This window comes from Montipora foliosa, chromosome 6 (assembly GCF_036669935.1).
Source record: "Montipora foliosa isolate CH-2021 chromosome 6, ASM3666993v2, whole genome shotgun sequence".
Classification (NCBI taxonomy): Eukaryota; Metazoa; Cnidaria; class Anthozoa; order Scleractinia; family Acroporidae; genus Montipora; species Montipora foliosa.
The window spans coordinates 43,499,934-43,524,393 of record NC_090874.1 but is presented as its reverse complement, the minus strand read 5'-3'; the positions used below and the strand labels follow the sequence as shown (position 1 = coordinate 43,524,393).

Here is a 24,460-nt window from a genome sequence, read left to right as displayed (position 1 = left end):
TGTGTAAATACCAGTCATCACATTGCCATTGCTTTGTGGTGGTGCTCTCAATGTACTGGTAGTTAATTTCTGTATCACTGAAAGAGAACAACCTCAAAACTCTTCCAGCGAAATATTTGGATCATTTCGTAAAAGCTCTTCTAGCTTAAGCTTTATAATACCACTCCCAAGCTTGTCTTTACTTGATTTAGTGGTTTTGCCAACTTGATCTGTGTCTGCTTCTGCAGTGCAGCAACGTTTTTTTAAATCAAGACAAGATAACTGGACTACTAGTTGGTAATTGGCACATTTTTTGGGTAGAATTTCTGAGATACTTCTCATCTGGAGGATTCCGGAGCACGGACATCTATTTGGATATTTTGGGAGTATGTGTGTTTACGTTTTCTTTTTGTGGAAGAGGGTTTTTTTTTTTTGCTTTCTCAATCAACAGGTCCTTCAATTCTCATGCTACAGTACTTGCTCTTTGTCTCTTAACCCAGGTGCATGGACCACTAGTTACGCTGTCTTTCCCACGAGTGTTCAACAAATCTTCTAGCGAGTACATGGCAGCTGCAATGTGTTTACATCCACCATCTCGACCTCCCTTGCATTCGCATCTTGCATGAAGTACACTACCTCTGTTAGCGCCTCTACCCTCAAGAATGAACCAGAGATTATAGTGATCTTTTCCTTCATCCGTTTTGATTTTCATGAAGGGCTTCACTTTAGCTACATATAAATGGACACCCACTTCGTTCAACTGAACATTTTGCAAAGATTCCACATAACCATCATTAAACAAGCGATAATCATCAAAGGACTTGTAAGCGGCAAGTCTCTGTTTGTCATATTCAGTGGAATGGTAAATTAAAGAGTTAAAAATATCGTACAAGACGAATGGCAGCGAGGAGTTGAAGTTGTTCACGGTCTTCATTGAGAATGGATTGGAAATTAACATATCGTGAATTAATAAATTATCTGCATCGTTGGTTTTGTCTTTTTCGAAGTTTGGATTTACTGGTGGCATCATTCCTTCCACTGCAGCGGCGATTTCAATCAGCGAAATCAAATAGCCGCTCACCGAAACTCCACGCTCTTGCAAATATTTCTTAAGTTCTGCGACATTCATTGTGTGGAAATCCCTCTTAGTAACTTGCTTAGACATGTTGAACCTGTAACTGTTGCAAAGTATTGCAAACAAGACGACTTGTTGAAGTTAGCGAGACCTAGCTATTCGAATACATTTAAAGGCTCACCGGCAGAGGAGGCTCGACTTACACAAACTCAAATCACAATCATTCTGTTTTAATACTGACCTCAAAGTGCATATGTATACATATGACAATTTTAATACATGAAGGTATTCGTAATGACATAAAGCGAGTAGCATGTTTGCTTCCTTCCGCCTAGTATCAGAAATCGAATGTGGGCAAACCCCATTAAACTCACCCCCGTAAGCTTAAATCCTGTCGAAATAAGAGTGTAAAACTATTAAGTCCCGCGCCAAATCCTAATAGTGTCTCCGTTGCATCATTTGAAAGTCCCACGCAAAAAGGAGACCGAAATTTTATGACTTTTATGTACATTTCACCACTCCGTCTCACTATATGTCGTTATGTCCGATTCGTTATGTCCGATCTGCTCGAATGTCCGAACTTTCGAGCTTTGTTTACATCAAAAGTCACGTGCCACTATAGCTACACGTGAAAGCTGACGCTCAAAATGTAAATTGGCGTACACAATAACAAATAGTTTCAAATCAAAATGGTACCCTGAATAAGTTTGAAAACTAGAGAACAACTGCTTATCTTATTTCTTTATAAAAAGGAATCGATTTTAACTTATTAGATAATTGTACAGCTGGCGAATCTCTATCGGCAGACAAAATAACTCTAGCCGCCCTTTTTTGCAGCTTCAATACTCTATTCAAAGATTCTTTATCACAACATGACCAGATAACGCTAGCGTAGGTTATAATAGGATGATAACAGTCTGCCTAAGAGGCAGATAGACTCTGATTATTCTGAGAAGCGCTATACGTTGAGAAAGCTTCTTACAAATTGAATCAACATGTTGACTGAAAGATAAGTGACTATCAATATCCAAACCCAACAGAGTAGCACCAGAAACATTGCTCACTAGGTCATGATCACTTAACTTCACTGATGGTTGAAAATCCAATTTGGATTTAAGTCTCTTGTCAGTGACGATCATTACATTTGTCTTGTCTACATTAATGGGAAGTTTATTAGACACAGCCCAGTTTAGGATTTCAGCAACTGAAGTACTAAAGTCACGTTCAAGTTTGTCCATAGACTTATAGTCAGCAGAGCAGGTGATAGTCGTATCGTCAGCATACGGATCTACCTGCGCTTTAATATAAAGTGGCAAATCATTAATAAATAAGATAAAGAAAAGAGGAGCCAAAATAGATTCTTCTGGTACTCCATGGTAAATACAGGCCAAGGACGAATTCTTGTGCAGACGAACTGACGTCTACCCTAGAGATATGACTGACACCAATCATGCTCTGTCGTTAACACCATAGGCCTCCCATTTCAACAATAATAAATTGTGGTCAACTGCGTCGAAGGTGGTCAACTAGAAAGCCTTCGCTACTTTGACCAACATACACATTTTATAACACATTTTATAACCTGTACTGTACTTATCTTGTAACCATGTGCTGTGATTATACTTTTCTTCCTATGTTAATGTTATGTAAATAGTGTGAAATAAATGAACCAATGAACCACCAGTAGGCAATGAGTAGTACTTCTCTGACTCTGTTGTTGTCCAAATTTAATAAGAGCTCATCAACTATTTTAATCAGAGCAGCCTCAGTACCATAGTGCTTACGAAAACCTGACTGTCTAGCATAAATCAAGTTGTTCACTTGAAGAAAGTCATACAAGGAATCGTGGACGCAACGCTCAATAACTTTAGGACAGAAATTGGACGATAATTAGAGGAACGTCCTTAAAAGAACACCTGAGTGACTTTCTAAAAGCGTCAATGTCACAAATTGATCTCACTTGGTTTTCCAGGGAATTCCACCGAATAATTGACTTATATGAGCATGCTTTCTTGATCATATCAGACCTAGGCCTGGGTAACTTGGGTGGATAAGACTGTCAGGACAGAAATTGGACGATAATTAGAGGGGTCGCTTGCATCACCTTTTTTAAACAAAGGGGGTAACTTTAGCTGTCTTCCAACGTCGAGGAAAAGTTCCAGTTGAGAAGGATTAGTTTATCATCCTTGCAATACTCGGCGCGATAACTGGTCGCAGCCAAGTGAAGTAAACGTGTATTAATTTTGTCGATAGCAGCAGATTTGTTTGGAGTAACTCTCTTCAGATTACTATTAACTTGAGTAACAGTAGTATCCCGAAGAGTGAAAACAACGTCATGATCTTTTCTGGAATTGACAAAATTTGACAATCTGGATAAGTCAATATTTAAATCTGGTAACTTCTCCCTAAGTTTCTAGGCGATCTGCGAGAAGTGAATGTTAAATTCCTCAGCAAGTTCACCAGGATCATCAATCACTTTGCCGTCTACTTCGAGCCTACTAACACAGGATTTCACAGCTGATCCATTTTAATAACGATTTGATTTTTTTCCAAGTCGACTTGATATCATTGTTTTCAAAACTAGACTGGTGAAAATCACGTTTCGATCTTCGCACCAACGTAACAGCTTTATTTCTAGCTACACGGTAGTCGTCCCAACTTTTGTCCATATTTAAACCCCTCGCAGTTTTTAGGAGGCTGTCCCTGATATGAAGCTGATCGAGTACTTGTCTAGTAATCCAGGGTGCTTGCTTTTTCTATCTGACCTTTTTTCCTTGCCAAGGGCAGCACAGGTCTAAAGCATCATTGTAAATACGTTCCCAAGAGGCCAATATCATCAAAGACAAAACAGGTGACCCAAGGAGCATTCATAAGTATCAATGAACTGTTCATCATTGAAATTTTTCATGTTTCGGTATTTTATTTTGATATTTTTGTGACAGTTGGAGTGGAACACTTCATTACGGTATTTACGAACACAAAAGACAGGCAAGTGGTCTGATAATCCAATGTCGCGAGTTTCAACGGCAACGAACGAGGTAGATATCGAGACACTGGCGCGTGACTTCAGTAGTAAGCTGTTTAAAATTCATACTGTGAAGACGAAGACCCTTAACAAGGCGATGTTTATCATAATTTCTCTTATGATGAAATTCAATATTTATATCTGACAGGATAATCGTTTCTTTGTTCAATAAATGCACTTTCTCAATGTTAGCTTCCAGCTTCGCATCGTCGATATATGCTGCCAATAGTAATAGATCTTTTAGACTTAAACGGGCAGACTTCGAACCATATAGGCCGGGACACACTAGGCGACAAGTCGCAGCGACATGTCTCTGCGACAAGTTGCTCCATGTGTACTACTTGCAAAACAAGTCGCTGCGACACGACGCCTGTTCGGTGCACAATCAGTGATCTCGTATGAGGGGGAATGTGGGGAATGTGAACTAGTTTTCGAATTCAATATGGCTGACCATAAGACGCTCCCTCATTGGTTCATTTATATTTTGTCGCAGCTACTTGTTGCCGGAAGTGTACACACGCTGCGACAACGCTGCTTTCGCTAATTTTGTCCCTGCGATAAGTCGCACGAATTCAAACTGGTTTGAATTCGCGCGCCTGACTGCGGCGACAAAATTCTGCCGCAGCGGCATTGTTAATTTGAGAAATTAACCGTGTCACACAAGGCAATTTGTTGCGGCGACTTGTCCCCGCGACGTGTCGCAGCGACTTATCGCCTAGTGTGTTCCGGCCTTAATATCTCAAGATCTTCATTCTCCAAATCATTTCTTCGTTTTGAACACAGGTTATTTGTAACAGCTAGGACACCACCTCCGCTCTTCCTTTTCCTGTCTCCACAGAAAGTATAGAAGCCAGGCACTGTATAAAACGTGAGTTGGGAATCACAGGCTTCAAGAACGTTTCCATGATTGAGAAATAAAATGTCCAATTAAGGTAAACCAGACTTTCTCGATAAACATAACTTTACCTGGTCAAATTTAGCGTCGGTCAAATAAATGACATTTCAAGTTCCCATTCGGATACCATTTCGACCAAGATTAAGATCGAAATAAGACGAGGAATCATCTAGCAACCCATGTTCACCTAAATCGACGATTTGGTCGCTTGCCATAGAGGAACGAAAAGTATTGATTTTTTCCGTGAGGAAAGAGAAACTTGAGTTGGAACTTGAGTCGATAGAAGAACACCCAGGATTTAATTGAAGATCGTTCGAAAGCAGCAATAGATTGGCAGCTAAAGCAAAACGAAGAAGCTTTAAGCCGAGGGCAAGCTTGATGGTAGCAGGAATCATGGCAGTTGATTTACTTCTCTTTGGCAGACCACTTGCAAAAATCCCTTGCGTAGGAGCGCAAAAGGCCAACGTGAATTTATCCAAGCTGTACTCCATTGTTTTATCTCGAAAGCTAATTAGTTCATGGTAGATAAAGTGAAAGATAGAAGAAAATAAAAAGGTAAATAATGAGAGCTTGGTTAGACGTGACGCTATCGATCTTCGCCGTACACAATGAGTTACACAATAGCACACGTCCCTCTACCACAAACTAGCGCATATTGTAACACACTAGGCACAGAAAAACAGAGAAACAGAAGAAGAGTAAGCACAAATGAATAGAGGAACAGAAGAACAGTAGGAACAGAGGAACAGTAGGCACAGAAGCAATTGCAGAGGTACAGAAGAACAAAAGAATAGTAGGCACAGAGCCACAGAGGATCAGTTGGGACGACTTCAACTTAACCTTAAGCTTCAAAATAGGGCTGTCAGGGCGATTACCAAGTCCAATTACACGCCGACAAAAGCAATGGACTCACCCCAGCGTACCTCCAGAATTTATTCAGTACCCGCAGTACGCAATACAACTTAAGAAACTTAGATGCTAAACTTGAGTTGCCTTTGCAATTGCCGCGCACAAATTATGGCAAGCGTGCTTTCTGCTACAGCGGAGCACTGTTATGGAATAGTTTGCCCATCACTTTGCGAAAATCAGGGAAATTGACCAACTATGTAGTAGGTGCCGGTTGGGCTCCCACGGCAATCCTGTAAAACAATGTAGTTGTAATATATTTTGTTGTAATATATTCTGAAGATGTTAACGTCTATAAATAAATGAAGTGTGTATGTATGTATACTCTACCTTCGAAGCCACTATTGAACTGAAACGCCCGAAAATAAACCGCTGTACGAGTGTTTTGTGAATATCAATTCAGCACCAAACCCTCTTCAGCCAACGCTCCCGCGCGTGCCTACTGTTCTTCTGTTCTCCTGTTCTTTTGTGCCTACTTTTCCTCTGTTTTCAGTTCTGTGCCTACCGTTCGTCTGTTCCTCTTTTTTATGTGCCTACTGTTCCTCTGTGCCTACTGTTCTTGTGTCCCTCTGTTCTGTCCCTCTTCTGTTTTTCTGTGCCTACTGTTCCTCTGTTCCTTTGTGCCTACTGTTCTTCTGTTCCTCTGTGCCTACTGTTCTTTTGTTCCAGCCTCTGTTCCTCTGTGCCAACTTTTCTTCTGTTCCTCTGTTTTTTCTGTGCCTACTGTTCTTCTGTTCCTCTGTTTTTCTGTGCCTACTGAAAAAACCGCTCTGAAATCAGCGTTTCGTGGGAGAACAAAAGCCCTATCCGATACGGTTTTCGTGACGGCGCAAGAGCTATCCGTTATAGTGTAGACATAACCTTACAAGCAGAAGCACTCGCTTCTACCACCGAAAAGCCTATCGGTTGAAACCACAATTGTAGAATTAAAATTGATGCAAAAGTGTGAGGCCAAAAGGTCACATTCGCATTACTGCAGAAACAGGGTTTTCGACAGTTTTGTAAAGTAGCGGTCATGCCCCCCCCCGTTCCCCCCCCCCCCCCCCTCCCCAGGAAATTTTTAAAATACAACACTCAGAAATGCTGTTTCCAGTGTTTCTGGAACCCAAGAATCAGTTTCCCAGGCAATACTATAAAATAAAACAAACCCCTTTAATATTGACATCAAAGTACCGGACATGAAAGGGAAACCACTGGACGAAACGACCGGACTCCGGCCTCAAACGAAAACCCTAAGAAACTTAAATATATCATCAAGAACGCCCGATTTCTCCTCAGTTCCCGCCCCTCCACAACAAGTTTTTGTGAATGCTGCGTATTTCTCAAATTCATTATCTATTCATGAAGCTCTTACCCAACCAGAGCATCTTATTCTGGTCAGGTGGATGGGTTTAGAAACGCAATGAAAGACGAGTTGAAAACCACCGCGTGTTTGAAAATAATTTAAAACACGGATGCAAATTTTCTAAAACCGGAGTACCCGGAGAAAACCTCTCGGTGCAGAGTAGAGAACCAACAAACTCAGCCCAGATTGGTGGGAGACGAGTGCTCTCACCACTGCGCAATCCCTGCACCCCTACACTGTTATTTTCAAGGAGTAGATTTAACTCCAAAAAGGGAGTTTAAAAAAAAAGGTACAAAACCACTCCATTTTTGGAGTAAAATTCACTCCGGTAATGCTTACTCCGTTTTTGGAGTAAAATGTACTCCTATATCTTTTACTCTTTTGTTGGGGTAAAAATTTACTCCAGTATTGTTTACCCCTCCTGTGGTGTAAAATTCACTCCAATACAAGAGTAAATTTTATCCTTCTATTGGAGTGAATTGAACTCTTTAAATGGAGTTCAATTTACCCTTGACAGAGTTAAATTAACTCCAAAACTGGGGTGAGACAAAAAGGTACAAAACCACTCCTTTTCAAGAGTAAAATTTACCCTCTTAAACTTTACTCCCCTTGTCAGAGTAATATTTACTCTTTCTACAGAACACATTCACCCTCACTAGATCTACTGTACCTTCATTTATAGTCAGATTTCTCATAAAACCATGAAAAGTTCATTTTTTTAAATATTATGTAAAGAAAAGACCAGGTTTACAATGAAGCATCTAATACTCGTAATTTTAATCATAAGATTGCAAAGAATGCACATCGATATGCATGATAAATACAATCTGTATACACATACAAATACATCACAAAAATCAAAGCTATCTTTATTCTAATTATTCGGGCAATAATAAAATGGCAATCAGCTGAATGTGTTCTTGCCTTAAACAAAGATAAATTGAGTGGTTTGTGTTTTGATTACAGATTATAACAATGAATGGCTGCAAAATAACTTCAATTACAAAAACTAAAGCATACAACATACTTGGATAAATGTGACTCAGTATAACAAAATGGGTTTTATGTACATGTAATACAAGTCAGTTCTTACAGAAAGAAGTCAAACGTAAAAAAATGGAACATGCCTTAGGATAACTGATGCAAAAATTTTGCCATCGTTGACCTTTACGAATGTGTTCTTTTTTTCTCCAACAGAATTGTTTTCAAAAAGAAAAAAAAAACACAGAACTTAGGCTGATAATTTACGTAAAGAAAAAACTAAAAACTTTTTGTTTCCAAAAAGAAGAAAAAAACCCCTGAGATTAAGCTGATAATCAAGTATGCTCCCAGCAAAACAATTACAGCGAATGAAAGTTTTAACAAAACCTTGCTTTCTGCCACAAGGCAAATGTCTCTTGTTTAATTAGTGTGCCAGAAGCAACAATCCTTGCAAATGTTGTTTTTAGAACCTCTCCATTGATTGACTCATCATCCTTAAAAGTAATTAAAGAGAATAATGATTAGTATCACCCCTTCCAAAATTAAGATCATTCGACAATATTCTAACAAAATAGGAAGAGAGCACAAATCTAATACATCCCTAATCCTGAGAAACAAAAGACACCAGCCACCAATTTTGGTGTACCAAATAAATGGAACCAGATGTAATACCGGTACTTGCATGAGATTATATCTGTAACATTGTTCTTGATTCATTGAGTAACTCAGTTAACTATCAAATTAATTTTGTCATAATGATAAAAGTACACATATAGGTAGTGGTGGAACTCATGGAACAAATCTTGAAAATATATTGCCAGATGCTTTCTTTGTCTTCAACACTTTTCCAAAAAAAATTATGTGTGATGAGGTATTTAGAATTATCTCATTTAACAGTTTTTCAAATTTTAAACTGAAAGCAGATATTGGGTGAAACAATGGATAAATGAAACTGCAGCATCATCTTCCGCTAATCGCTAGGCATTACTAGTCTATAAGTACACAGGCCTGTAACTCAGACAGTGCTTTATAATTATTTTATTGCAGTGACTGTCAAGAATTAGTTGTTAAAGTGTAATTTATGCGAGTTATTTGTAAATATCTATATGCATCACTTGTTTAAAAGCAACAATCAGCTTATAAGTCTTACAGACTTTCAGCTGTTTGACTGCATTACAGGTCTTTTACAGAAACATGCCTCAACGCCAATAAGTTGAGCCGAAACGAACCGAACACGTTTATTCACCGAAGGCAAGATGCAAATACAACCCAAACTAAGCAGGCGAAGGTGGTAAAAAGGCACCAAGCTAATTATGCGCGAACTGTGTGACAATGAGGTAACTAGGCGTGCATGCAAAGCGAAACAATAACCCTAACTAAACGACGGCGTGTACAATGGGTTACGCTATGTGACCTAGTGGCGGGAATTACACAACAATGCGAAATATGGCGTGACTTCTTCTTTCTTCCCCTCGCCAAGATGAGTAATAAATACGAAGTAAAACTAGGCTGGGAATTGATAGTACACAAGCAGTTACAAATAGCTAACATTGTCCTTAATATGTAATGTAGTCCTTGAGGTAAGCCGGACGACGAGTTGAACGGCTCGACCGGCGTGGGCCAGGTGAGGAGGTAGGCTCCGGGATATGGGCATCAATGTCAACAGTCATGCTTCCACTCGGGGGAGGGGAAGACTCGGGCACAAGATGAATGTCAGGCTGAGGATCTGGAGGGGTTGCGAGCTCGCTAGGAACTACAGCAGGAGCCGGACTCGGAGTGCTCTGAGGTGTAAGAAGGGGAGCGGGTTCCTCGTCAACGTGCTCAGAGGTGAGAGGCTCTTCGTCGGTATCTTCAGGGTAGGAAGCGGAGCTGTAATGACGAGAGAGGTTAGACGTGGTCTCTGTTAGGTCAGGAACACGATAACATTCGGACAGCTTGACGCGATAGGAGGTAGAACGCAACTGTGAACCGGTGAACTTGCGTACGTTGCACCATAGGCCATCCACGGAGACCACAAGATACCGATTGCGAGCACTGGTCTTGGAGCCATCAGAAGTAATGTACACCAAAGCGCCTACTTGAACGGGCGTGGCCGGGCGAGGGCAACAGCCTGGGGCTTTGGATCTCTCACTTGTGGGATGGTTACGGAGCCGCAACGACTGCTGTTGTCGAACAACTTGGAGGTCGGAAAAAGGGATCTGTGCGTTAGTGAATTGATCGCGTTGAAGCCACATCTCGCGGGCAGACAATCCTCTGTTGCGGATACGGGTGTTGAGATTGGCTGTCGCCACAGCTAAGGAAAGGGGACTGATTGTACCACCCTCAGGACAAACACGTAGAAGCTCATCACCAAGTTCTGCGACGCATTTCTCTGCCACAGGATTCTTGTTTGGGTTTTTGACTCGGCCGACTTCCACGGCAAAGCCATACTGCTTAAGGATTTCATCGTCACCTAAAGAAGCAAAGCCAGGAGCGGGATCTACCCTTATGACGGAAGGGGGGCCAGACAGAGGTCGCAGCTCAAGGCACAAACGGAGGAGACCAGAGCGAATGGATTCACGACGTTCGTTATCCAACAAGCAGGCTGCAGTGAAGGACGTGGACGTCTCGCGGACGACAAGTACTAGCTGACGGTAGCGCTTTATGATGTCTGCAGCGAAGGAAATACCAAAGCCGTCGGGGGATCAGAGGTTGATTGTTCAATGAGGTTGGATGGAACTTTCTTCAGGGAAGAGCATAGGTGGCAACACTGCGAGCACCGATCCAGGGCTTTGTCCAAATCTAAAGCGAAGAAATAACGCTGTGAAACCAGTTTCATCTGGTGACGGGACGGGTGGTCCAGCTTCACGTGTAAGGCAGCAAGGAAGCCATCAACAACAGAGCGTGGAATGACAATACATTCGCGGGGCGCAGCGAAAGGTTCATTGCGTTTTACGACGAGTAGGCCGTCACGGGAGATGGAGACCAGGTTCAGGTAGCGCTTGACATCTTTAATGTTTGTCAGCTTCTTTGACGGGCGAGTGCCCTGCTTAAGATGAGAGTGGACACGTCTCAAATCCGGGCACTCTAGTTGCGATTCGAGCCAAGCGGAACGGCTTGAGAAAGGAAGGGACGTCTTCCCCGATAGCACATCATGAACAGAAATGGGACGCACAGCTAGGTCTTCAGCTTCGGATACAAATGAACAAACTTGGCAGCGAGGGTCGTCGCAAGCTGGTGCGTTACGACTAGCAAAGTCAGAAGGCAGGTTGGCAGAACCAGCCAAATGGAGCAGTGTGATTTGGTAACGGCTAACAGATGATAAAAACGAAGTCACTCGGGGACTGGAGGAGAACTGTCCACGGCAGAGCTTGTCAAAGGCCTGGACACACGGCTTGCTGTCAGTCAGTACATAAGTCTTAGACTTTGATTGAATTATATAGGGGCAAAATGCTTGACAGCAGCGGCAATAGACAATGCCTCTATTTCACATGGTAACCAGGAGGCTTGATGCTTTTTAAATTTGGCACTGAAGTATCCGGCAAGGTGGAGCTTCTGGTCACGAAGCACATAAAGAGTGGCGCCGAGGCCATTCATCTTGACGGAACCATCGGTTGCGATCCAAAGTTGATCATCAGGCTTGGGGAGTGTGATGGATCTGTTAGACGTGAGTGCTTCTTGACAGGAGCGAAAACACACTAGGAGCTCATCAGACCAAGAGATGGTGTCTTGAGACTGACGACCAGCCGTAAGCGACTCGAGAGGAGCGAGGAGTTTAGCAGCTCCACTAAGGACCCGACCAAGCATTTTGTATGAGCCAACAAAAGCACGGAGACCGCGTACATTCTTGGGTGGCTCACAAGAAGCAAGAGCAGCTACACGATGGGGAGAAGCGCGGATCGAGCCCTGGGACCATATCCAACCGAGAATGGTGGTAGAAGCTGGGCAGATTATGGTTTTCGCAGGTGAGAGGCGAAGGTTGCAGCGATCGAGAGCCGAGAGGACTTTTCGCCAGTTTGAAAGGAGCTCTTGATGGGAGTTACCACCACAATACAAGTCGTCGGCAATCTTAGCGACACACCCTTCCTGAAGGAGATCACCCAGGACGCGGCACATAAGCTCCTCGAGGGCCGTTTCGGAACCGGGGATTCCCATTGCGCAACGCGTGTAGACACGAACGCCTTTAAAGGGTGTAACCACGCCACAATACTTCATGGAGTTCTTTGCAAGTGGGATTTGGTAGAACGCCTGAGACAAATCAGAGACTACAATGTACTTCCAGCAAGCAATCTTGAGAAGAGTGGAGTCCACGTCCGGCATTAGTGAGGGCTGGGGCTTGCTATAGCGGCCCACGTCAGTAAAGGCTGAGACTAAGCGAAAACCGCCATTCCTCTTCTTCACCAAGAAGGATGGATTCAAGTATTCCACCACAACGTTTAAATCTTCTGGTCGACTGAAAATGCCTTGAGCCTCAAGTTCGTCAAATTTGGTTTGAAGCAGGTCGAGTTGGTCGCGAGAGTACTGTGGGACACGCCCTTTTCGCTGGGGAGGCTCGACAGGTCCCATATTCACAACCCCTTCAATCGGCCCGGCAGCTCCATTGTAACCAGGAATACGGGGATCGAAAACCAATTGGAATTCCTTCAGTAGCGAAATGAACGCGGCTTTCTCAGCAGGGGACAACAAACCGTCAGGGTCTACATGTACGGACTCGACGGAAGAAGAGGGAGGAGTAGTAGACTTGGGGCACGGCTCTGCAGCTTGGGTTGAGGAGGGCTCAATGGAAGACTCCAGAACAGTTAGACGTGCTTGGCATAAATGGTCGTTCTTGCGGATTAGTAGGGGCTCCTCGGTATTGTTGAGAAGTCTCAGTTTACCACCAATGGATTGGACAATGTCGGGATGAGGCCAGGTGTGAGCAGGTTTGAGGTGACTAGAAGAGACCGAATCCATACGGGGCTCAATGGCAAGTGTAGCATCTTTAAGTAGCACTGAGGAGGCGTCAATTTCCAGGAACTCACCCGGCCAGACGGTTGTGTTAGTATTCGGGGCGCGAAGGAGGTGGCAAGCTCTGACAGCGTAGTGGGTCTGAGAACTTTGGGAACAACCATAAGACGCCACGTCACACCCAGCGATGATGATCTCACGCTTAGCGGGGCGGACTGCAATGTCATTGGAAGCCATGAAGGGTGTTCCAGCAAGTATGTCAACGTCAAGATTCTCGACAACGAGAGCTTCCAAAGTAAGAGGTCTGCCTTGACGAATCAGCGGAAGGCGGGTCTCACCAACAACAGTTAACGGGGTGCGACCGTCGGCCTGCAAAGCAGTCTGGGAGCTTTTAGTTATCTTAGCACCAATATGCTTGGCTAAAGAAGCTCTCATCATATTAGTTTCTGCGCCAGTGTCTATTGTAAGGCGTAAAGGGTGATGACCATAAAAAGCGTGAAGGAATGGAGACTGGGAGACGTTTACGCGACGAGTGGCAGGGGGTTTCATAGTAGGTAGGACGCTGGAGGGGCAATGCTGCATATCTGCTAATTCTTCAAAACCTGGAGGGCTAGTCAGATCAGGATAGTGCTGGTAATCATAACTACTCTCCTCTAATTCAATGCCGGCCACTTGGCGAATCTTGGACATGAAGAGACGATCAGGCTCGGGCAGAAACTTGCAACCGCTGAGAAAATGTGACCGAAAATCTGGGCGGCCGGCCTGCTGGCAAAGAGGACAAGACTTGACAGCTCGAGGTTTAGGCAGTAGCCTGCGTCGTGCGGGAACAAATGAGCGATGATCAGTCGGGGGCGCAGAGCGTAGAACCTTTGATTCATCACTGGTGTGGAGCTCGTCAAGTAACGACTCGAGAGCTTGAGAGATTTCAGGTTTCACAGAGGCCAACGTCCTACTACGTAATTCGGTTCCATAACGTTGTTTCACAAGTCGTGGAAGGTTGGGATGGAGTAGGCGTAGCCAAGTGAGAACAATAAAATTTTCGAGGGATGGAGATAGTTCTTCGTCAGCGTCCGGGATCTCGCCATAATGAGTGATTCCGCTGGATCTGGTGAGTAGGTTGTCCTCAATAAAGGCCATTAAGATTTGGAATAAATCCTCAGGACGCTGTTCAGGCTTCAAAGAAATGTTCGCGAGGTCCAAGAAACGGGAACCAGTTAACTGCAAGCCATAATGCTGTCGGATCGATTGCCAAACGCCGCTAATTGATGTAGAATTCTTGACGATTGAGTTCCGAGAAATGATAGGGGCGTAATTGGCAATTTGGCCGAGCATCATTTCTAAATGTGTTACTTTTTGAGCAGCAGTCCTTCTTCTCGCCGTTGGAACAGATTCAGGATCGTTGGAGAAACCACGTAGGGGTGTAGCGTTTGTTTTTTTACCCCACGATGATCCATCAGTAAGAAAGTCTGCGAAGTTCGGATCGAGGGACAAGATGTACTTTAGATTGTTTTCCCAGGCTTCGATCGAAGTAATAGTTTCATTCGAAGAAAGCGACCACTGTTTCGGCGCTCTGTGTGAAGTCATCACTACGGTTCACGAATTCTGGCTTGATTGCTCAGAGAGGCGGCTAAAATCGAAGAACAGCTTTGATGTTCTTTCCGTGGGTTCTTTGAAAATGTTGCGCTGCCACCACGCCAATAAGTTGAGCCGAACCGAACCGAACACGTTTATTCACCGAAGGCAAGATGCAAATACAACCCAAACTAAGCAGGCGAAGGTGGTAAAAAGGCACCAAGCTAATTATGCGCGAACTGTGTGACAATGAGGTAACTAGGCGTGCATGCAAAGCGAAACAATAACCCTAACTAAACGACGGCGTGTACAATGGGTTACGCTATGTGACCTAGTGGCGGGAATTACACAACAATGCGAAATATGGCGCAAAGGAATTTTTTCATTGCACCAACCTTTTCTTTTATCTGAGGGTTTTCTCCAACTCCTCTTCCATAGATGATACAAGTAGTGGTTTGTACTGTATGTTGCAAGAAGAAGGCATCTCCTTGCCTAGCCTCAGCACTTTCTGTAACCAACTCTCTGTCCAAACTTCCCAGCAATCTTTTAATGAACCAATTCCCAGCTGTACCCACCTCCAATTTGAACTGTTAATCAACAAATAAATATAGTGAAAAGTTTCAGTTTTCTTGGAAAAAATAAGTCATAATCTCAGTCACATTTCCAAACAAAAATTATTACCGCTACTTACAGATAAAAGATGTCATAAGAATTTCATCCAGATAAGAACACTCAATATCACATGTCTAAAAAAAAATGCTGGTACATGTAATAATAAGGCTGATCATTTCTAAGGTGTATGACAACTGCAGACTGCCTACAAATAGCGATTGTAAACAGTATTTAAGTCTAAGCACCCATTTTAAATAAAACGTTTAGCTTTCAATAACTGTGAGTTACGGTTAGTTTGGGGTCTGCACTCTGCAAGTGTCAGACACTGTCACTTCTGTTATAACGTACAGTGCAAGTGTTTGAAGAGCAGACTCATCAAAATTTGGCTCTCTTTTCTTTAAACACCAATAATAACAATCTCATGCCGGCATTAACATACTATTTGCATTGAGTACAATAGTTTAAGGACGTTCGCGCCCAAAACGTTCCCACGTACAGATTTCTTTTAAACTTGCCACGCAGAAAGGTAATGATCTACTTTTGGCAAAAAGGCAAAAAAAATGGGGGGTCGCCGTGCTCGTTTTCGAGATCATGAGGTGCATTTTTAGAAGATTGCGTTACTTTAAGACGATCTTAGCTTACAACTGTCAGCAATAAAAAAGCTACATGAGTGAAATTTAGATCAGGTAAACGTACTCAGTTCAACATAACTAATATAACTAAATTAACCTTTGCAACTGATGTCTTTTTCTGAGGTGAAATAGACCTTGAAAAACGATACATATTAGTCTAAGAAAGAAAACTTCGGTCGCACGAGAGCATAAAAGGCCAAATATTTGTAACTTCTCACGTACAGATTTTTTTTGTTTTTTGTTAAAATGGACAAAATCAAAAAAGGAAGTGATCTACAGAAAGAAAGATGGGGGTCACCGAGCATTCAAGCGAGTAAAATCGCTGCGAAGTTCTCAAAGCGATTGTCTATTCGCACTGTCACGCCATTGCGTGACACTTCCGAGAAGACCTGGGTCCACAGCTATCCCATGATGCCACATACTTTCATGTTCCATTCTTGTGGAAAATTTTTGCGCCGTTAGCATCGTGTTTACCTGCGTGGTCTACGATGCATGACGTGTGCGTGACATGTGCGAAAAGATGCGCAGTAGCAATGGGCGCGAACGTCCTTAAATGACAGCTGAAGCTTTCTGCTTTCTGTCGTCATGTAATTTGCGGTGAGAGCACTCTAATACCAAATCATTTGCTTAACCATTTGATCTAAAGCTTCATTTCTCTTGTGAAATACATACCAATTTGTTAAAGCACTTAAGCCAAATTAAATATCCTTGCCTGACAAATTTGGGACTTCAAGGTGCATGTAAAAGGTTTGAATTCTACATAAGCTTACATTAAACTAGACCCTCCGTGAGGGTACACTGGGTTGCCTGTGGTACGTGCAGCGTTCCACGCAATTTTTTTCAAGTCGGAGGGGGGGGGGGGGGGGTGACCCAGAAGTCGTACCAGAAGTCATACCAGAAGTCATACCAGCAGAGGCCCTTTGGCTCACAGGTCTTCACACGTTCGTACGACGAAACAGATCCTTTTGTGAGGTTAAAAACCTGGCGACCGGCCTATTAATTAATCATTTGTCAGAAAGAAGAAATTCCTGTCCTCTTTAAAAAAAATTGACACGCATTGCTTACGTGTGGTAGTGAAGTAACACAGCGATTTATTCCATAATGTCAACTGAACTGTGTGTTGTCTTCCAGGAGCTTCAAGTTGTCCTTGCGTAATATGTAGCTCTAACAGTGCACGATATTGTTTTGGTATTGTGTATCATTGTAGTGAAATGGTAGAAGTCTTGGGTAAATAGCCTGAGAAGACATGTGGTTACTAGCAAAGTACTGAGCCCAGAAAGATTGAAGAAAATAAATGGGAAGTGAAAAACATTGTCTTCTGGGATGACATGTTGACCGTTGTCTTTGCGTAATATGTAGGTCTAACAGTACACGATATTGTTTTGGTATTGTCTATCATTGTAGCGCCATGGTATAAGTCTTAGATAAATAGCCCCTTGAGAAGACATGTGGTTACTAGCAAAGTACTGAACCCAGAGAGACTGAAGAAAATAAAAGGGAATCGAGAAACATTGGCTTCTGGGCTGACATGTTGATCATGCAACTTCTTTCCACCACAAGTGTAAGCGTGCACTGACAGCATCTGACAGCATCTGAAAGCTTTGTAAACAACAGTTGAAAGCTGAAATTATTCCTATTCGGCGGGGTTAGTATCTGGATGGGCGACCTAAGAAATATACCACTCAGTAACAGAAGCATAGGACCGAAAATTCTATTTTAATGCTATCAAATGCGAACCAAGCAAGATACAGATTTTGTTAGCTTGCTTTATCCAAAACAAATATTGATGTAAAAGTAAATAAATATGGATACACAGTTTTTAAGAAGAGCAGAAGGAAGTTTCAGGACGGTCGATCGAGCATAAAATATTTTGCCATCGGTAATAAAATCTACGACATGAAAACAACATTTATTTTGAACCACGAATATAAAAAGTTACCATCAGCGAAAAACAGTTTGGGAGATTTTAGTTGTTTTGTTGTAATTGTACAAGTTTGGCTGCACCGAGTAAATCGCACATCGAATTCAGCGAGCGCAGTGATCAAGTTACCGCGTTATTTTACCGCGGCATGTTTACTCGCGAAACAGTGAAGCAGCTGTGTCAAATGATGCCAAGCTACCGGGTTTTTGTTTTTGTTAGTTTTCTTTTTATTTCGATTGTTATAAATTTTGACAAGAAATGTGCGAATTCAACACAAAGATCACAATCGCGCAACTCTCAGAGGTTGACCATTGTTTCTGGAAAATCAAAAATTTACTCTCCAAGACAAGGTTATTTATCACCAGGTAATTCCATCGTTTTGGTAATAGCAGCTACTTTATTATTCATCAGCGTCACAATCTTTTGCCGATTTTGGGGGTCATTTTGTTGAAACTCAAGCACGCTTCCAACAGACCTGTTTATTTTCGTGACTAATGCGTTACCACAAAAATTCTCCCCGTATCACATTTCAACACATGTATGCAAATTTGCTAAGCTCGAAAATTACACAACATGATAAATTTACAAAAGCTAGAAATTTCACAGAAATATTTTCCAGCGAAACATTTATTGAAACAAGCAACATATTTGCTATAAGAGGCAAGAAACCCTTCCTATTTCAGTTGCGTGCGTGCAAGCGAAACAAACAATCACAAAGCATATGCAATTAAATAAATTTCTGACAGTTCACATTCAACCCTTTTCGAAAGAACCTTGACCGTAAATAATAAAGCACAAAAGAGACAACAAGCTTTCATTCAAGTAATTTTTCACTGTCACATTTCCAAATATTTTACACCTTTGCTGAGTTGAGTACAAAATACCGGTAAATGTAAATTGTCAGACAACTAAGATGCGACTTGAGTAAACACTGTGATGCATTCTTGTTGGCGTTCGATTCCTTCAATGTTAATTTGTTAAATCATAGTTAGTAACTATGGTTAAATCCATAAAAAAATTGCTATTTGATTTCCGTGTTTTATATAATACCAAGTTAGTAAAATATTAGAAACAAAGCTCACTTGATATCCAAAGGCGAAAAATGAAATTGTTGTCGAAGACCATTACTCGTCTCTTACAATCCAGATATTTATTTTTCAGCGCTGTCTTGCTCATACAATTGACGATCCATTCTTGAGCTCCATGAGGGTATATTTTGTTTAAAGATCCACTAAAACGCCATTCACGTCAATGACTTATTAGTGAAATTTCCAATTGTTATACTGGAAGACTGAGCAGAGTTGAGAACAGGTAAATACAAATCTGACAAATAGCGAGACAACTGAGATAACAGATCCACTATATGGATTCCTTATCTGTCTTTGTTGAACCCACACTGAGTTACCAGAGAACTGTTCATTTGGTTTGAGTGTTGTACAAAACACCACGCTTGGCAAAATGTTAGGAAGACTGCTCACTTTGATTACGGCTCGACGGGCGACAGATTGTTGTCGAAGTCCATTACTCGTCGCTTCTAACATTCGACCGCCTGTCCTGTCCAGCATCCAATTCGCTTGCCATTATTGAGCTTCATTAGAGTACATTTTGTTCAAAGATCCCCTAAAACGCCATTCGCGTTACATGACTTTCGACGCCATTGCCGGTTAAGTTAATCGTTCTACTGTGTCCACCAGAGAAATCTACGCATTTCCCACTACCCTCTCGATCCTAAGAAAATACGCGTAGAAGGCTCTATGCACAAAGACACCACTTAGCAGGGGAGTGACAGGCAGGACTTTTACCGACACGGAAAAAAATAAAAAAAAAAAAAAGAAAACGAAAAATAAACTAGACCCTCCGTGAGGGTACACTGGGTTGCCTGTGGTACGTGCAGCGTTCCACGCATTTTTTTCCAGTTGGGGGGGGGGAGGGTCACCCAGAAGTCATACCAGAAGTCATACCAGAAGCCATATCAGCAGAGGATCTTTGGCTTACAGGTCCTCACACGTTCGTACCACGAAACAGATCCTTTTCTGAGGTTAAAAACCTGGCTACCGGCCTTTTAATATTTGTAACTTCTCATTGTAGCGGCATGGTAGAAGTCTTAGATAAATACCCCCTTGAGAAGACATGTGGTTACTAGCAAAGTACTGAACCCAGAGAGATTGAAGAAAATAAAAGGGAATCGAGAAACATTGGCTTCTGGGCTGACATGTTGATCATGCAACTTCTTTCCACCACAAGTGTAAGCGTGCACTGACAGAATCTGACAGCTTTGCAAACAAAAGTTGAAAGCTGAAGTTAATCCTGTTCGGCGGGGTTAGTAAGAAATATACCACTCAGTATCAGAAGCATAATTAGTACTGGACCGAAAATTCTATTTTAATGCTATCAACTGCGAACCAAGCAAGATACAGATTTTGTTAGCTTGCTTTATGCAAAACAAATATTGATGTAAAAGTAAATTAATATGGATACACAATTTTTAAGAAGAGCAGAAGGAAGTTTCAGGACGGTCGATCGAGAATAAAATATTTTGCCATCGGTAACAAAATCTACGACATGAAAACAACATTAATTTTGAACCACGAATATAAAAAGTTACCATCAGCAAAAAACAGTTTGGGAGATTTTAGTTGTTTTGTTGTAATTGTACAAGTTTGGCTGCACCGAGTAAATCGCACATCGAATTCAGCGGGTGCTCTGATCAAGTTACCGCGGCGTTATTTCACCGCGGCATGTTTACTCGCGAAACAGTGAAGCAACTGTGTCAAATGATGCCAAGCTACCGGGTTTTTGTTAGTTTTCTTTTTCTTTCGATTGTTATAAATTTTGACAAGAAATGTGCGAATTCAACACAAAGATCACAATCGCCCAACTCTCAGTGGTTGACCATTGTTTCTGGAAAATCAAAAATTTACTCTCCAAGACAAGGTTATTTATCACCAGGTAATTCCATCGTTTTGGTAATAGCAGCTACTTTATGATTCATCAGCGTCACAATCTTTTGCCGATTTTGGGGGTCATTTTGTTGAAACTCAAGCACGCTTCCAACAGACCTGTTTATTTTCGTGACTTATGCGTTACCACAAAAATTCTCCCCGTATCACATTTCCACACATGTATGCAAATTTGCTAAGCTCGAAAATTACACAACATGATAAATTTACAAAAGCTGGAAATTTCACAGGAATATTTTCCACCGAAACATTTATTGAAACAAGCAACATATTTGCTATAAGAGGCAAGAAACCCTTCCTATTTCAGTTGCGTGCGTGCAAGCGAAACACACAATCACAAAGCATATGCAATTAAATAAATTTCTGACAGTTCACATTCAACCCTTTTCGAAAGAACCTTGACCGTAAATAATAAAGCACAAAAGAGACAACAAGCTTTCATTCAAGTAATTTTTCCCTGCCACATTTACAATTTTTTTTAACCTTTGCAGAGTTGAGTACAAAATGAATGTTACTTGCAAACGATACAAGTAATTGCACATGAAATAGCGTTACAGCTCCAAATACAAAGGGATTCAGTAACAGCAGAAAACAAAAAGCCATGATAATACAAACAGACAGAAAATTCACCTTTTTCAGAAATTTAACTAAATGCATCCGGCTAGGCGTACATCTCTGCGACTAGCTCGATACCGCTAGCACTAACTTTAAGATCAGGAACTTTCTTCTTCAGGAAACTTTCACAGTTCTGTGTTTCTCTCCTTTGGCATTTGGTTTTCCGTGCAGTTCATATCATGATTTTCACATATTTGTTCATTTAGTACACATTTGTTCTCAACATATAAACTTTCTTTCAGTTTGCGGACCAACCCCGGCCTAAACAATCGCTCAACAGCATCTTTTAGTGTGGGTCTACCACAGGTAACCCAGGCTCACTGTGTGCGTCACGTAGGTATTAAAATATAGAGAACATATGAGGCGAAGTTTAGGTCTGAAAATTTGCTAGAAAATGGTAATAAAAATCGATAAAACTTACCATGTGGTGAGCTGTTGTTGTCTTTAATACGTACACCAAGTTTCGGGGAAAATGGTCCCCGTTCACCTTCCTTCATAATATAGTGACAAGGTAGGAGACGGAAGCCAGCGTCGCGACTCCGATCGACCCAAAACCAGCACAATTTTTTCCGCGAAAATCAAATCCAGTCGCTAAATAAACACGCCAGGTTCATGGAATAGGAATTCCTCTAAACCATGAATCCACTGAGGCATCTCCAGGTAGCAACGCGGAGCCACCAGACTCCGTAAAACTTGTAAGTTAACCTGCTAAAATGGCGGCCAGAAAGCGTGGTACTCACGAAGTGCCCAATTCAAAATGGCACTGAACTCTGGACGCCTGGTGACGAGTATAATAAGTTTTGGAGGGAGAGGAATCCCAAACAAAACTCACTGAGCAATTTGGGACTCCCCTCCCTCGAGGGAGACTTATTATACTCGTCACCAGGCGTCCAGAGTTCAGTGCCATTTTGAATTGGGCACTTCGTGAGTACCACGCTTTCTGGCCGCCATTTTAGCAGGTTAACTTACAAGTTTTACGGAGTCTGGTGGCTCCGCGTTGCTACCTGGAGATGCCTCAGTGGATTCATGGTTTAGAGAAATTCCTATTCCACGAACCTGGCGTGTTTATTTAGCGACTGGATTTGATTTTCGCGGAAAAAATCGTGCTTGTTTTGGGTCGATCGGAGTCCCGACGCTGGCTTCCGTCTCCTACCTTGTCACTATATTATGAAGGAAGGTGAACGGGGACCATTTTCCCCGAAACTTCGTGTACGTATTAAAGACAACAACAGCTCACCACATGATAAGTTTTATCGATTTTTATTACCATTTTCTAGCACATTTTCAGACCTAAACTTCGCCTCATATGTTCTCTATATTTTAATACCTACGTGACGCACACAGTGAGCCTGGGTTACCTGTGGGTCTACCGCAAACGGCGTGTGCATAAGTGAGTTGTTTGAGCGTTCCGAGGAAGAAGCTTAATACAACAAAAAGCATTATGCTCAATAAACGACATACTGTCATGGGCTGCACACTTCGCCACAACTTGATCGCGCAAACAAATGTTATTTGGTATGATCACGCTCAATCATATGGTTTTGCCTGTCAATAAAAGGCATTATTATACTTATTATACTTAGGATCGAAATTCTCAAATCACAATTAGCTATTTTAACAACTTGTTTCCTCAGAAGGACGTCTCTGAAGCTGCCTAATCAAAACATGACGACTTCCATCCACTTAGTGCTATAAATTCACACAAACCACCAACGCCTGCCTTCCTTCGGTTATTCCAGGAGGGGTTAGTTAATATCTGTCTATCGTTAGAATCTCTCGACTCCTGTCTCGTGTTGCTATCGCACACCCACTAAAATTCGCTCATTCCTGGTCGTTTTATTCCTACTCGTCTAGAACCAAACAACTACCTCCTAAATGCCAACACCAGTAAATGATCACGCAAACGAAGCCAATGGCGAGAAATAATATTTCAACTGAATAGCTTGAAATAAAATTTGCGCGAAATCTCTCTCTTTAAAAAAGTTAAAGAAATATAAGAGCCGTTTATACGAGAGAAAATAAAACGCGAACAGCCCATATAAATGATGCAAAATCTACGTTCACAGCTTTCTCAAGCCCCGGTTTCTCCTGGCCTGGGAATTTATACTCGTATAAATAGTTCCTTTGGTGTATTATGTACGCCGCGTCCAGAGTAAGCCGCGGCTTATTTTCTCTCGTATAAACGACCCTATTGTTGTTTTCTCAAGTTAACAATAACTTCATTTTACACAAGTGTGACTATACTGAAATCTTTTTCTGACCTTAATTAAAAACGATCGGCAGCTGTAATCATTTGCCAGAACGATCATGCCTACAAATTCCTGTCATCTTTATTTAATGCGTATTAAATTTCAACTCACTTATGCAAATTAGTTAAACTCGAACACAACACAGCACAATGAATCACAACAGTTGAAACATCTCACAAAAACCTTTTCCAGCATGAAATTCAATGAAACTAACAAAATATTTGCTATTGGAGACAAAAAAAAACCCTTTCTATTCCAATTTCGTGCGTGCAAACAAGAAACAATCCGTCTCACAAACCATACGATATGCAAATAAATATATTTTTCAGTTCAAGATTGAACTCTTTCCTAAAGAACCTTTTCCAAAGCACAAAATAGACAACAACCTTTCTTTCCAATAATTCTTCACTGTCACATTTTCAATTATTTTTTTACCTGAAAACTGTACAGCTTGACTGCAAATTAAATGCAAATTGCCAGACAAATGAGATGCCACTTCGGTAAACACTGTGATACATTCAAGACATTCGATTCCTTTTACACCCATACTCAATTTCCCACTTACTGTCAGTGTTCTACATACCAGCACAGTTTATAAAATAAGATTAGAAACAACACACACTTTCTCATATCCGACCGCAATTGTTCTCGAAGACCATCCCTCGTCGCTTTTAAGATTCCAGTTATTTATTTTCCCCGCCTGTTTCGTTATTCCAATTGACGTTCCATTCTTGATCTCATAAAGGTATATTTTTGCCACTAAAACG

General features: G+C 41.8%; 1 protein-coding gene, 1 long non-coding RNA gene and 1 pseudogene across 2 annotated transcripts in view; all 3 read right to left on the bottom strand.

The window, feature by feature from the left end:
* Window positions 1-442: 442 nt before the first annotated feature.
* LOC138005599 (uncharacterized) lies at window positions 443-1,144 on the bottom strand. The gene has a single exon (XM_068851804.1). It carries the CDS (start codon window positions 1,142-1,144, stop codon window positions 443-445), a length of 702 nt encoding a protein of 233 aa, XP_068707905.1.
* Window positions 1,145-7,513: 6,369 nt separating this feature from the next.
* LOC138009100 (uncharacterized) overlaps window positions 7,514-24,460 on the bottom strand; it is a 17,632-nt gene continuing 685 nt past the window's right edge. Inside the window, exons 2-3 of the long non-coding RNA XR_011124322.1 lie at window positions 15,100-15,291; window positions 7,514-8,700 (exon numbers count right to left, since the gene is read on the bottom strand). This is a non-coding gene — a long non-coding RNA (uncharacterized lncRNA). The remainder of the gene's footprint in view (window positions 8,701-15,099; window positions 15,292-24,460) is intronic.
* LOC138008708 (uncharacterized) lies at window positions 9,763-14,731 on the bottom strand (annotated as a pseudogene).